The following is a 15,607-nucleotide window of genomic DNA, read 5'->3' as shown; positions in this document are numbered from 1 at the left end:
CATCTGGGCCAGGGCTTTTTTTGTTGGGAGTTTTTTAAAATTACCTTTTCAATCTCTCCTCTTGTTATAGGTCTATTCAGATTTTCAACTTCAGTTTGTGTTAGTTTGGGTAGTTAGTGTGTTTCTAGAAATTTGTCTAGTTCCTCTAGGTTTTCAAATTTGTTGGAGTATAGTTTTTCATAATACTCAGTTATGATCCTTTTTATTTCAGTTGGGTCTGTTGTACTGTCCACCATTTCATTTCTTATTTGGGTTATTTACATCCTCTCCTGTTTTTCTTTTGTCAATTTGGCCAGTGGTTTGTCGATTTTGTTGATCCTTTCAAAGAACCAACTTTTGGTTTTGTTGATTCTTTCTATTGTTTTTCTAGTCTCTGTTTCATTTATTTCTGCTCTGATCTTTATTATTTCCTTCCTTCTGGTGTTTATAAGCTTCTTCTGCTGTTCTTTCTATTTGTTCAAGTTGTGTAGCTAATGTTTTGATTTTGCCCCTTTCTTCTTTTTTGATGTATGCATTTATTGCTATAAATTGACCTCTGAGCGCTGCCTTTGCTGTGTCCCAAAGGTTTTGGTATGATGTGTTTTCATTCTCGTTTGATTCTAGGAATTTTTTAACTCCATTTTTGGTTTCTTCTATTACCAAGTAGTTTTTAAGCAGGGTGTGTTCAGTTTTCATGTAATTGATGTTTTTCCTTGCTCTTCTTGTTACTAATTTCTACTTTTATGGCATTGTGATCAGAGAAGATACTTTGTATTATCTCAATGCTTTGGGTTTTGTTGAGGGTTGCTCTGTGGCCTAAGTTGTGGTCTCCGGACAATGTTCCATGTGTGTTGGAAAAGAATGTGTACTTTGCATCTATTGGGTAGAGTGTTCTATATATGTCTGTGAGGTCAAATTGACTGATTGTGTCCTTTAGATCTTCTGTATCTTTGTTGAGTTTCTTTCTAGATGTTCTGTCCTTTACTGAGAGTGGTGTGTTGAAGTCTCCTACTATTATTGCAGAACTGTCAGTTTCTCTTTTCAGTGCTGTTAGAGTTTGTTTTACATATTTTGGAGCTCTGTTTTGGGTGATTAGATATTTATTATGATTGTGGCTTCATGATGGATCATCCCTTTAATCATTATATAGTACCTTTCTTTGTCTTTTATGGTGGATTTTGTTTTAAAGCCTATTTTATCTGAGATGAGTATTCTCACTCCTGCTCTTTTTTGGTAGCTGTTTGCTTGATATATTTTTTCCATCCTTTGATTTTTAATAAATTTACATCTTTGTTTCTAAGGTGAGTGTCTTGTAGACAGCATATTGATGGATCATGTTTTTTATCCATTCCGTCACTCTGTCTCTTTATGGGTGCATTTTGGCCATTTATATTCAGTGTAATTATTGATAGGTGTGAGTTTAATGCTGTCGTTTTGTAGTGATTTTTTTTTGTGGTGTAGACGTTTTCTTTGTTCCTCTTACTCCTCTGTGGTGAATTGTTTTTGTTTGTGGATTTTTTTTCCATTTCTTTTGTTTTTGTAGATTTTGTTTTACTGAGACTTCATTGTTTTTCTTCTTTATTTTGATTAGTATGTTTGTTAACTTTCTTTGTGGTTACTTTGAAATTTATTCTTATCTTTGTAGGTTTGAACCAGTCTATTTATTACTTGGTATTGCCTTGCCTTTCTTTCCACTAGAAAGTGCTGTACCTACACCATTTATTTCCTCTTTTATTGTTCTGATGTTGTTATTTACAGATTAACCTCTCTGGTTCCCTATTTTAATTTTTGTTTTGTTTTGTTTTGAATAGTCCTTGAGAGTTCATTTCCTAGGGTAGTATCTGGCTAGTGTGATCTTGTGTCCTGGGTTCAGGCTGTGGTCTGATGTTGTTTGTTCTCAAACTGAAGGGCTCCCTTTAATAATTTTTGTAGATTTCCTTTGATTTTTTACATATTCCCTTAATTTCTGTTTATCTGGAAATGGCCTAATTTCATCATCATATTTGAATTATAGTTTTGCAGAATATATTATTCTTCATTGGAAATTGTTTTCTTTCAAGGTTTTATATATGTCATCCCATTGCCTTCTTGCCTGCATGGTTTCTGCCAAGTTATCAGAGCTTAGTCTTATTGTTTCCCCTTTGTATGTGACTTTTTGTTTTTCTCAAGCTGCTCTTAGGCTCCTTTCTTTGTCTTTGGTTTTAGCGAGTGTAGTTATGATATGTCTTGGTGATTTTCTTTCGGGGTCTATCTTATATGGGGTTCATCGAACTTGGATGGTCAGCTTTTCATCTTTCATGATATTAGGGAAGTTTTCTGTCAGCAATTCTTCAATGATCCTTTCTGTATTTTCTGTTTTCTCCCCCTGTTCTGGAACTCTGATCACTCGCAAATTTTTGCTTTTGATTATATCTCACGTAATTCTCAGGGTTTCTTCATTCTTTTTTTTCTGATTTTTCCTCAAACAGTTGTATTCAAGGATTTGTCTTTAATTTCACTGATCCTGTTTTCCATTATTTCAAACCTGCTCCTCAGACCTTCTATGAAACTGTTTCTGAAATCTTGTTGTTTATTTTTTGAATTTGTAATTGTTGTTTTTGTATGATTTCTAGTTGTGAATTTATTTTGATATTTTGTTCCTGTATTATTTTCCTGAATTATTCCATTTTTTGGTCTGTATTTTCCATGACTTTGCCTTTTCCATGAATTTGTCTATTTTTCCTCATTTTTGTCTGCTTTGTCCTTCAACTCTTGGATAGCTCTGAATGTTAGAGATTTGAATTCCCTATCCGGTAGTTCTAGTGCCTTTTCTCCTATTGGAAAGTCATCTGGTGTTTTATTTTGAACACCTACTGGAACCATCCTGTCCTGTTTTTTTTTTTTTTAAATATGTTTTGATATTGTCTACTGTCTTTGGGACATTCAGTAGTTATTTTCTTCGTTTATTGTTTGTAGATTTTTTTTTGTTTCATCCTGCTTTTTTTGTTTTATTTGGTTATGTCTGGGCAGGTGGGCTGTGTATTCTTTGTTGTTTGCTCATCTCTGGGAACGATACTTTTCATCTCCTTGTCCAATGGGCAGGGCCAGTCAGCTATGGTGCAGCAGGGCAGGTGCAGCTGAAGGTAAGGGGTTTGGATTCATTGTTTGTGGCATGTCCTGGGGCCGACAAGATGGACTGGGAGTCAGTGCAGGGCAGGTTCTCATAGGCCATGCCTGTGCTGCCCGGGGGTGAGATGTTCAGCACATGGTGCAGATAGGTGGGAGGGAAGGGGGAGGTTGTGATGTGTGGAGCTAAAATAGGTATGGGAAAGAAGAGAGGGGGAGAGAGAAACAGGAGCCAAAAAACAAACAAAAAAAGTGCTGAGGGAGCTTGCTGTTGGAGTGGAGAGATGAGAAAAACTGAGAAATGAAGAAAAACAAAAAGGAAAAAAGAAAAAGGTAGATTAATTAATTAATTAAAAGACCCCAGGGACCCCACCAAAGGCCAGGGAAGTGGCTCCCAGGCCTCGGGGCACAGCATATCTAGAAGAGGTGGAGATGGCACAGAGTGCCAGGTATTCAGGAGACAGGAAAAGACGGAAAGCAGAGAGAGATGAGAAACTGAGAAAACAAGAAAAACAAAAAGGAAAAGATAAAAGAAAACATAAATAAAAAAGAAAGGCCCCCAGTGATCCCAGTGGCTTGGCTGCACAGACTGGGCAAGTGACTCCCAAACCACACACTATAGTCTGGCTATAAGGGGCAGAGGTGTCACACAACACCAATTATTCAGGAGGCAGGAAAAGAAGGTAAGTAGAGAGAGATGAGGAACTGAGAAATGAAGAAAGACAAAAAGAAAAAAATAAATAGAAGATGAAATGCCCCCAGGGATCCCACTGGCATGGCTGCACAGACAGGGCCAGTAACTCCCATGCTGTGCAGTACAGCCCGTCTAGAAGGGGCTCCCAAGCTGCAAAAGAAAAAAGAAAACAAACAAAAAAAGAAAACAAAACAAAAAAACAAATAAACAAAAGGCCAAGGGGATCTCACCAGCATGGTGGCGTGGACCAAGGAAGCAGCTCCCCAGCTGAGTGGTGCTTCACAGCCTGTCAAGAAGTAAAGGTGGCACATGGAACCAGGTGTTCAAGAGAAAGGAAGCAGAGGAATGAGAGGCAGGGAAGAAACCAAAAGAAGCCAAAAAAAGTGACATCAGCAACATTGAAATGGCACTGAAGGAGCCAGCCTGTGTGGGCAAGGTGAATCCAAGTGGCAAAGAGCCAGTGCTTCCTGGGACTCAGTCCCTAGGACGGCTGGGAAGCTGTGGATACTGGACATGGGGAAGAAGGGGGGTGGGGAATGGAAAGCACATATCACTGTTTACCAGGTGCTCCGTCTCCTGCTGGGGGCTCCGTGAAGCTGCTTTCCCATACTCCCTGCCCGCCGATCAACGGGAGTCCAAGATGGTGAATCTGTTCTGCATTAGGTGATAGGTGATCTCCACTTGTATCTTTCCTTACTCTGTTCTGTCAGTTTCTTATTCCATTTGGTGCTTGGTTGAGTTTTTTTATCTCTTCATTTGACAATTAGGGTTCCAAGATTGAAGTTTGTCTCTGCTTTACATAGTTTTTTGAGTCTTTGTGGTGGAGGGACAGTGTGGTGTTTCTGTCTATAGTGCCATGTTGGCTCTGCATCCAGAACTATTTATTTATTTTGGAGCATATTTCTACTGCTTTACCTGATGACAAATGTAATTGCTAATAATTGCTCAAAAATGTGGAAATGTATACAGTAAGGTGTAAAATTCGTCCATAATATGTCCTTTTAGAGATAATCATTGTTAACCATTTGATAGGTCACCTTCCAGACTTTTCTGTCTTTCTCTTTATGTTCTCAGTGGGAGGAGCCCATTGGAATCACCTATTGTGCTTGTCTTAGGTACTCAACCTGGACCTCATCCCAGACTTGCTGGATCAGAGCCCCCAGTAGGTATGTTATTATTAGGTGCTGTTGAGTTGGTTCTGACTCATAGCAACCCTATGTACAACAGAACTAAACATTGCCCAGTCCCACACCATCCTCACAATCGTTGTTATGCTTAAGCCCATTGTTGCAGCCACTGTGTCAGTCCATCTTGTTGAGGGTTTTCCTCTTTTTTGTGGACCATCTACTTTACCAAGCATGAAATCCTTCTCCAGGGACTGATCCCCCCTGATAACATGTCTGAAGTATGTGAGACGTAGTCTCGCCATCCTTGTTTCTAAGGAGCGTTCTGGTCATCCTTCCTCCAAGACACATTTGTTCGTTCTTTTGGCAGTCCATGGTATATTCAATATTCAGTATGACAAACTGACAGATGTGTGGGGGTCCCCAGTAGGAGGTCGTGGAAGTATGTATTTGTGACAGTTCCATACATGAACCTGATATACACTCCTGGTTAAGAACTATAGCTATGCATGCTGTGCAGTTTAATTTTTTTTATTGTTGTAGAAAATAAAGATAACGCATTTGCCAATTCAACATTTGTCACTTATACAGTTCAATAAAACCAACTGCACTGATCACGTTGTGCAACCATCACCAATATCATTTCCCCTGTTTTCCATCCCTATAAACATAAACTCAGTGCTAGCTAAACACAATTTAATTTTTTTAATACACAATGGATGTATTTCCAGGTTAGTCAATAAAGAGAAATTTTGGTATATTGTTCTAAATGAGGAGCATACCACTTTATAAACTGGGGGTAGGGGAGATTTAAAAAAAAAAAGCAACAACAGAAAGAGGGAGAAAGTAATGGGAAGCAAATGAAGAAATGGGTTTCCTTATTTTCGTGTATCCTTAACTTTCTTCAGGTAAGGGAAAGGCTTTGCCAAAGACAGAGAGGCAAAGATTCAGAGTAAGAGGGAGGTCAGATGAGTAGAGACTCTGAAAATCTGATTCATTCTCTCTCTCATTCTTTTCAACTCTGTCTCTCAGAATCTCTTAATCTCTGCCCTTCTTTGTCTTGCTTTCTGTCTTCTCTCATTTTCTCTTCTCTCTCTTCCAAGCCCTCTTAGTTTTTAGTATCTCTCTCTCTACCTCTGCTTAGCTACTAACCAAAAGATTGGTGGTTCAAGTCCACCCAGAGGTACCTCAGAAGAAAAATCTGGCAATCTACTTCTGAAAAATCCGCCACTGAACACTAAGTGGAGCACAATTATGTGCTGACACACAAGAGGTCACCATGAGTTAGAACTGACTCAAACTGCAACTGTTTTAGGAGTCCTTGGGTGGTGGTTGTTGTTATTAGGTGCCTTCTAGTCAGTTCAGACTCAGCGACCCTATCTATGTACAACAGAACGAAACACTCCTGGTCCTGCAACACCCTCATAACTCTTAAGCTTGAACCCATTGTTTCAGCTACTGTGTCAATTCATCTTATTGAAGGTCTTCCTCTTTTTTGCTGACCCTCTACTCTACTGTACTTGTACACATGTTAACCATGACTGCTATCCAAAAAGTTGGAAGTATAAGTCCACCCAGAGGTGCCTCAAAAAAAAGTCCTAGTGATCTACTTCTGAAAAATCGTACACCGAAATGGTGCACATTTTTACTGTGACACATAGGGGGTCGACGCGAGTTGGTGTTGACTCCACTGCAATTGTTTTTTTCTCTCTGATTCTACCTCTCTCTGTTTCTACCTCCTCCGTATCTCCCCTTTCTTCCTCTTAACCTCTCATTCCCTGCCCTATAGTCTCTCCCTCTCTCTAGGCCACGATGTCTCTCTGTCTGTGTTATCTCAGCCCATCTCCCAGCCCTACACTACATTTCTGGGCCCTAAAAGGAGATCACTCCTCTCCCTGCCCTGGATGATCTCCCCATCCCCACCCTCCCTCAACAGATCCCTGACCTGGCTGTAGGTGGAGCTGATAAGCCCAAAGGTATGGTAGAACAAATCCAGCAGCCGCAGAAACTCGGGATCTTTGTAGGCAAAGCGTTCTCCAAAGACAATGGAGCGGATGATGTTGGCGGTGATGGCATGGAAGAAGAAGGTGGGGTCCATGAGGGTTCCTAGGAGGAGGAGAGGGCAAGTCAGGGGACAGGAATTCAGGGATGAGGGGCGGGCATTTTGTTGCTGCCCTATCTCTGTGTAACTGTCCTCCACCACTCAGGAATGATAACAATAACATCTAACACTAGGTCTTATCTTGTGCCCGGCCCTATTCTAACTGCTTAATTCTCACTACAACCTGTGGCAAAGACTCAGTTCTACAAATATCTCCATTTTATAAATGGGCAGACAGAGAGGGTAAGACATTTGACCAAGGTTGCTCAGTTACTAATTGCTGGGGCCAGCATTCAGACCTACACAACCTGGTGACAGAATCTTTGCTGTTGGTCCTTACCCTTCACCTCCTTGGAGATCTCAGCTCTGTGAACCTCTTCCCAGCTCTGTGAATAGTGGAGTCTCAGGGCCAGAGGGTGACACAAAGTAGGTGTTCAGTTGATTGCTTGTACAAATTAAAAAGACCTGACCGCTCTATCCCTGTCTGTCACTCTACCTTCATCTTCTTTTTCCCACCTCTAGGGTGCTCCAGTCTTCACTTGTCTGTTGATGCCTCTATTGGCCAGGTTCTGCCCTGTTCCTGGTTGAAGTGTATGGTTGTGGGCTGGGAACCCAAGAACATCCAGTTGGTGCAGCCTCTCTCTGTCTGGGTATCACCTTATCTGTCTTCCCTTATTTCTCTCTGTAGACCTTTTCTTGAGCTTTTTCTGTCAAGTATTTTTTTTTTTTTTTTAATTTTGGTAACAAAACAGTTGCCATTTTAACATTCTTCACATGTACAGTTGAGTGACATTAATTTGTGCTCATCATGTTGTTCAACTATCACCCACATCTCTTCTCAAATTTTTCCATCACACTAAACAAACCTCAGTGTCCTCTAAGCATTGAGTTCTCCTTTCCCCTCCCTCTGCCTGCCCCTGGTGACCACTAATAAACTTTGTTTATATACACTTGTTTATTCTAGATATTTCATGTAAGTGGGATTATACAATAGTTCTCCTACCACTTTTACCCCTTTACACTCTATTCCTTTCTCTCTGTCTCTCTATCTGATAGTCTCTTGGTCTCCATCTTTCTTTATCTCTACCTCTTTTTATCTGCCCAGGCAAACATCTCTTTCTATTGCTATGCACTTCACAACTCTCTCTGTTTCTCTGTCTTTCTTCCCTACCCGTCTCTTTCTCCAGGGCTCACCCTGGGATTTCTGTAGCTCCTCCACGAGACACTGAGCCTCCTCCTGGATCCGCTCCTCCACACTCCGCTTTCCCATCCCGAAATCCCTCATGGTGGCCAGGGAGAATCGTCGTAGGGTCTTCCAGCGATTCCCATTGGCAAAGATGACACCTGGGGATGTGGGAGAGGCTTGGGTTGCAGAGGGATTTGGAAGAAGCTGAGCCCCTCTTCATCCCTTGTCTTCCCTTCCCAGATTCATCTTTCCCGATTCTCATTCCCCCCTCCTCCCCTCAGTGCCCTTGAGGCCCTCACCATATCCCTGGAAGGATTGCTCAAGGGATGCAATTTTCGCCCGGCCAGAGAAGGCATCAGCCTGGTCCACCAGGGCCTCGCGAATGGCCTCTGTCCCACACAGAATGACCACAGTCCTCTGCCCCAGGTACACCGTGAACACATCTCCGTATTTCTCTTGGAGCTGCCAAGCATATCCACACCAGATTTGCTGATTAGTCAGTATGCACCTCTATAGCCATAAACAAAACAAAACAAAACAAAAACAGTTGCTATAGAGTCAGTTCTGACTCACAGTGACCCAATGTGTGTCAGAGTAGAACTGTGCTCCACAGGGTTTTCAATGGCTGATTTTTTGGAATTACATCAACAGGCCTTTCTTCTAAGGTGCCTCTGGGTGGATTTGAACCTCCAACGTTTCAGTTAGCAGCCAAGAGTGTGAACCATTTGCACCACCCAGGGACCCCTAAACCATGAAAACACTTATATAAGTTGATAATGAGTCACTGCCCCACGACGCTCCTCCCTTGGAGGCTCTTCCCCCTTCTCAGGACCCACGAGACCTCCTTAGGACCCAGCAACTAAAGGGTTAACCTTTGAGCAGCCAGGGTCTGCTGTGATTGGTTGATGCCTGAAGTAATACAGTCGGTTAAGTATTTCTAAGATCACTCCTGCCCATATCCTTGAGGCTGACTGTATCTCCCTAGCATCACAACTAAAAAACCATCTTTCTTGTGACCCAACCTGCTATCTGCCTGCTGACAAATCCTGCAGAAAACGGCCCTGAACCACCCACTTTGTAGAAAAGGAGGGAACGTACAGTCTTCTGGGGGTGATCATGAAATATGAAAAATCCTATCAGTACATCTGATTGGGAAAGTGCTTGATGGTATTTACCAAAGCTAAATAGATATATGCATACTCAACGATCCAGCAATTTCATTCCTAGATGCATGCCCAATGGAAACATGTACATATGGTCGCCAAAAAAAGGAGCAAGGATAGTTATAGAAGCCTTATTATTAAAATGCCCATCAGCATAGATGTGGAATCAATGCATAAAGTGATATACTCACCCAAGGGAATACTATACAGCATAGAAAAAGAATAAACTGCTATATACAACAACACGGATGAACCTCATGGACATAATGTTGAGTGAAGGCAGTGAGACACAAAAGAGTCCATACTTTCTAATTCTATTTCTATGAAGTTCAAAAACAGGCAAAACTATAGTGTCAGGATAGTGACTAGAAGGGGTTGTGAGTGCACCGTGTTCTCTTTATTGCTGTATGTGTCAATCACATGGCTGTGTTCAGTTTGTGACTATTCATTGAGTTGTGCACATATGAGTTGTATAATTTTTAGGAGATGTTAAACTTCTATAAAAATATACTTATAAAAATTTTTACATTTACTTAAAAATATCTCGCATTGATTTCTGCATAGCTTTCTCATTGGTCTCCCTGCTTCCATTCTTGTTTACAATCATTTCATTCCCTGAAGCCAGAGTAATCTTATTAAGATGTCATTGTTGTTAGGTGCTATCAAGTTGTCTCCAACTCATAGCGACCCCATGCACAACAGAATGAAACACTGCCCAGTCCTTCACCATCCTAACTTAAAATATAAGTTAGTCAATATCCCTAACCTGCTCCACATGCTCCATTGCTGCCATGCACTAAAATAAAATCTGAGGTCTCTACCCTGGGCCACATGGCCCTGTGTGACCTGGCCCCATTACCTCTCTGAGTTCCTTTCCTGCTCATTTCCTCAGTCTCAAATCCAGCCCCCGTTGTTGCTCCAAAATGCTGAGCTTGCTTTGGTTTCAGAGTTTTTGCAAGGACACCTGTCTCTATCTAGTGCCCTTCATCTGTACCATTCAAGGTCTCAGAAATAGACTTCATCTGCACCATTCAAGGTCTCAGCAAGACTGAGTTGTTCCTTGATAACTCAATCTAAAGTAGCTCCCACTACTTTCTAAAAGATAATCTGCTTTATTTTAATCATAACTCTTACCTGCTTAGTATTCCCTTACTTCTTTTTTTGTTTATCTGTCTCTCTCAGTAGAATGCTCATGATTGTAACAACTGTGATGATTAAGGTGGTGTGTCAACTTGGCTGGGCCATGATTCTCAGTGGTTTGGCAGTCATATGATGATGTGATCACTTCCATGATGAGATTTGATATAATGTGATCACTTCCATGATGGGATTTGCTGTGAGTAACCAATCAGTTAAAAGGGAGTTTCCTAGGGGGTGCAGTCTGCTTTGAATGTAAGTGGCCGTTCTGGCAAGACTCGTGGGCTTTTGCTCACTTTGAATCCTGCAGCTTGCTCCTGTTCTTTGGCCTGTGGTTCTTGGGCCTTGAGCTAGGAGCTTACTTGCTGTATTGCCTGCCTATCTTGGGATTTGTCGTTCTTCCCAGCCTGTGTGAAAGAGCCCTGCTGTCTGACCTGCTGATATTGGTTTCGCCAAGCATCAGGAGAAGCCTCCAGCCTGACCCATGGAGGTGTGATGTTCCAGCCTCTACAACCGCGTGAGGCATTTCCTTGATATAAATCTCTGTATAAATACTTATATGCTGTACTGGTTTTGCTTCTCTGGAGCAACCAGCCTAAGACATTTGATAGAAAGTATGGCTCTAGAGAAACACAATTGTAAGCATGAGTTTTCTAAATTGGTTCTCAAACCTGGTTAGTCTTAAAGATACTGATGATTCTGCTCACAGTAGTAAAGAAGCCACTGCTAATCTAAGGCATGAGGTAACAATACAAATATGCAAAATATCACCACCAATAACCAATAGAACAGGTATTGATGAGAGGTGAGGCTCTGGGTGCTTGCATGTTTGATACCTTTCTACAAATTTGTCATGACAAGAAGTATCAGGAAGCTCGTTGGTTGGTCCTGCTTTCGCTAGGCAAACTGGTGAAAGAGAGATGAGCTCAGGGCTTCAGAGTCAAAGCTCAAGTGCCACATAAACAACCTCAAAGTTTCTACTTGTGCCTTGAAAAAAAAGCCTTATTTCTTGTGGTAACGGAGCTGATATTGCCAAAAATCAAATGCAGAGTCTTATCATAAGAGTGGCTGAATTACAACGCTAACTCAATTTCCAACCTCAAGTGGTGTCTGGAGTTAAATTGAGGGCATTGATTGGGAAGAAATGGGATCCCAAAGCTTGTTATGGGGACATATGGGTAAATAATCAGGAAGTTGGGGACACTGAGCTCCTAAATTCTGTCGAATCACTCCTGCCAACAGAACCAGTCCTCTCACTCCCATCTGAAGAGATTACTCCATCTTTGTTTCCAAAGCCACCTTCCCCAGTAAAACCATTAGTAAAACCATTAGCCCTCCACCCCCATCTGTGTCTGAGGAGGCTTTCTCTTAGTCATTACCTGGGGCACTGGCTGAGGCAGATGCCTTACAAGACAAAAATGAATGTTCTAAAAACACATCTTCATCACCAATTTTGTCTTCTAGACCTAGAAGTAGACTTAAGTCCCATTGAGCCCCAAAAGGTGAAGTACAAAGTGTGATACAGGAAGAGATACGTTGTACTCCAAATGAATGAGTTTTCAAATATGTACAAATATTTATATGTATGTACAAACAAAAACCTAGGGAATAAGTGTGGGAATGGCTCTTAAGGGTGTGGGATAATGGTGCAAGGAACATAAAGATGGATCAGTCTTAGTTTATTAATACGGACCCACTAAGCACAGATTCTTCACTCAGTGTTTCAGCTTGAGAGGTTAGGAAAGAATCTAATAGTGTCTTTGTTTGGGTCACTGAAGCATGGATTACATGGTGGCCTGCACTAAATCAAGTTGAAGTACTAGACTTACTTTGGTATTCTGCAGAAGAAGGCATCCAAAGATTTAGGGAAATTGGCATGTTAGAGTGGATTTGTCAGGTTAGACCCACAGACCCACACATGGAGTGCCCAGAAGACACGCCTTTTACCACAACTGTGAGGAAAAAATTTGTGAAGGGAGCCCCAGCATCCTTGAAGACTGCTGTGATTACTATTTTAAGTAAGTCAGATTTGACAGTGGGAACTGCCCTAAGACACCTAACTACAATGGGTTTGTTTGGACCCCATGGTAGTAGGGGCTAAGTGGCAGTACTCAAATGACAAAGACACAGTGAGCTTGGTTACCACAGTGGACAGCAAAGACAAAGCAGTAATCAGAATATTTTGACTTGTACGGACTTATGCCGTTGGCTACTTAGTCATGGTGTACCAAGGAGTTAATAGATAGGAAAATCTGCTAAATATTTACTTGATCTGTACAAGTGGGTGGATTCTAGGTCAAGTGAACAGCAGTCTGACTCAAATACCAGAGTAAAGAGTCATGGCCCCTCAACCAGTTCCTAGACTTGAGCAATTTGTAGACCCAGGACCCCTTGGATGAAGGGGAGGCTGGGTCCCCTTTAAGAAGGACTCCAATACTCTGCCAAAAATTTATACTATTAATCTTTCTCCCAGACTTCCCCAAAGGGATTTATGGCCTTTTACTAGAGTGACTGTTCATTGGGGAAAAGGAAATAATCACACTTTTCAGGGATTACTGGTTACTGGCTCTGAACTGACACTAATTCCAGGAGACCCAAAACATCACTGGGGCCCACCAGTCAGAGTAGGGGCATATGGGGGTCAGGTTATTAACAGAATCTTAGCTCACGTCTGTCTCACAGTTGGTCCAGTGTTTCCCTGAACCCATCCTGTAGTGATTTCCCCAGTTCCAGAATGCATAATTGGAATATACTCAGCAACTGGCAGAATGCCCATATTGGATTCCTGAGAAGTGGAGTGAGGGCTATTATGGTAAGAAAAGCCAGTGGAAGCCATTAGAACTGCCCCTACCTAGGAAAATAGTAAACCAAAAGCAATGGTGCATTCCTGGAGGGATTGCAGAGATTACTGCCACCATCAAGGACTTGAAGGATGCAGGGGTGGTGATTCCCACCATAACCTCAATTCGACTTACTTATTTGGCCTGTGCAAAAAGCAGGTGGATTTTGGAGAATGACAGTGAATTATCGAAAACATAACCAGGTGGTAACCCCAATTGTAGCTGCTGTTCCAAATGTGGTTTCATTGCTTCAGCAAATTAAAACATCTCCTGATACCTGTTATGCAGCTATTGATCTGCATAAGGCCTTTTTCTCCATATCTGTTTTGAAGGATGACCAGAAGCTGTTTGCCTTCGTTGGTAAAGCCAGAAATACATTTTCACTTGCTTACCTCAGGGCTACATCAACTTTTCAGTCCAATGTCATAATTTGGTCCACAGGGACTTTGTCACCTTTCCCTTACACAAGAAGATCCATTACACTGGTCCATTGCATTGATGATGTTATGCTGATTGGACCTGGTAAGGAAGAAGTGTAATTAACTCTGAACTTATTGGTAAAACATTTTTGTGCTTCTTGTTGTTGGGTGCCATCGTGTTGGTTCCAACCCACAGTGACCCTGTATACAACAGAACAAAACTCTGCCTGGTCCTGGGCCACCCTCACAATCATTGTTATGCTTGAGCCCACCATTTCAGTTATTGTGTCAATCCATCTCGTTGAGGGTCTTCCTCTTATTCATTGACCCTCTACTTTGCCAAATATGATGTCCTTCTCCAGGGGCTGGTCCCTCCTGATAATAGGTCCAAGGCATGTGAGACGAAGACTCCCATCCTTGCGTCTAAGGAGAGTTCTGGCTATACTTCTTCCAAGACAGATTTGTTCGTTCTTCTGGCAGTCCGTGGTGTATTCAGTATTCTTCGCCAATACCATAACTCAAAGGCATCAATTCTTCTTGGGTCTTCCTTATTCATTGTCCAGCTTTCACATGCATATGAGGTGATTGAAAACACGACGGCTTGGATCAGGTGCACTTTATTCCTTAAAGTGACATCTTTGTTTTTCAACACTTTAAAGAGGTCTTTTGGGGCAGATTTGCCCAATGCAATGCGTCATTTGATTTCTTGACTGCTGTTTCCATGGGTGTTGATTGTGGATCCAAGTAAAATGAAATTCTTGACAACTTCAATCTTTTCTATCTTTATTATGATTCTGCTTATTGGTCCAGTTGTGAGGAGTTTTGTTTTCTTTATGTTGAGGTGTAATTCATACTGAAGGCTGTGGTCCTTTATCTTCATCATTAAGTGCTTCACTTTCAGCAAGGAGGGTAGTATCATCTGCATGTCATAGGTTGTTAACGAGTCTTTCTTCAGTACTGATGCTGTGTTCTTCTTCATATAGTCCAGTTTCTTGGATTATTTGCTCAGTGTACAGATTGAATAAGTATGGTGAAAGGATACCACCCTGACACACACCTTTCTTGACTTTAAACCATGCAGTATCCTCTTGTTCTGTTCAAATGACTGTGTCTTGGTTTAAGTAGAGGTTCCTCATGAGCACAATTAAGCATTCTGGAATTCACATTCTTCGCAATTTATCCATAATTTTTTATGATCCATACAGTCGGAAGCTGTTACATAGAAAATAAAACACAAATAAATGCCTTGCTTTCAGCCAAGATTCATCTGACATCAGCAGTGATATCCCTTTTAACTCATCCTCTTCTGAACCGACTTGAATTTCTGGCTGTTCCCTGTTGATGTATGGCTTCAACGGCTTTTGAATGATCTTCAGCAAAATTTTACTTGCATGTGATATTACTGATATTGCTCCATAATTTCTGCATTCTGTTGAATCACTTTTCTCTGTGATGGGTACAAATATGGATCTCTTCCAGTCCATTGGCCAGGAAACTGTCTTCCAAATTACTTGGCATAGATGCGTGAGTGCTTTCAGTGCTGCATCCATTTGCGGAAGCATCTCAATTGGTATTCTATAGTTCCTGAAGCCTTGTTTTTCAGCAATGCTTTCAGTGCAGCTTGGACCTCTTCCTTCAGTACCACTGGTTCTTAATCATGTAATACCTCCTGACGTGGTTGGACATTGACAAATTCTTTTTGGTATACTGACTCCGTGCCTTTCTTCCATCTTCTTTTGATGCTTCCTTCGTCATTTAATATTTTCCCTGTAGAATTCCTCAGTATTGCAACTCAAGGCTTGAATGTTCTCTTCAGTTCTTTCAGCTTGAGAAATGCTGAGTGTGTTCTTCCCTTTTGG

General features: G+C 41.5%; 1 protein-coding gene across 1 annotated transcript in view; it reads right to left on the bottom strand.

Moving 5' to 3' along the window:
* Nucleotides 1-15,607, bottom strand: part of LOC100677786 (cytochrome P450 2B11-like) — a 28,443-nt gene that overhangs the window by 6,819 nt on the left and 6,017 nt on the right. The window contains 3 exon segments of the mRNA XM_064293686.1: nt 6,848-7,008; nt 8,198-8,347; nt 8,489-8,651. Coding sequence (XP_064149756.1) covers nt 6,848-7,008; nt 8,198-8,347; nt 8,489-8,651 — 474 coding nt within the window.

This window comes from Loxodonta africana, chromosome 11 (assembly GCF_030014295.1).
Source record: "Loxodonta africana isolate mLoxAfr1 chromosome 11, mLoxAfr1.hap2, whole genome shotgun sequence".
NCBI lineage: Eukaryota > Metazoa > Chordata > Mammalia > Proboscidea > Elephantidae > Loxodonta > Loxodonta africana.
Note: the sequence above shows the minus strand (reverse complement) of the source record. Positions and strands in the feature narration are given on the sequence as shown.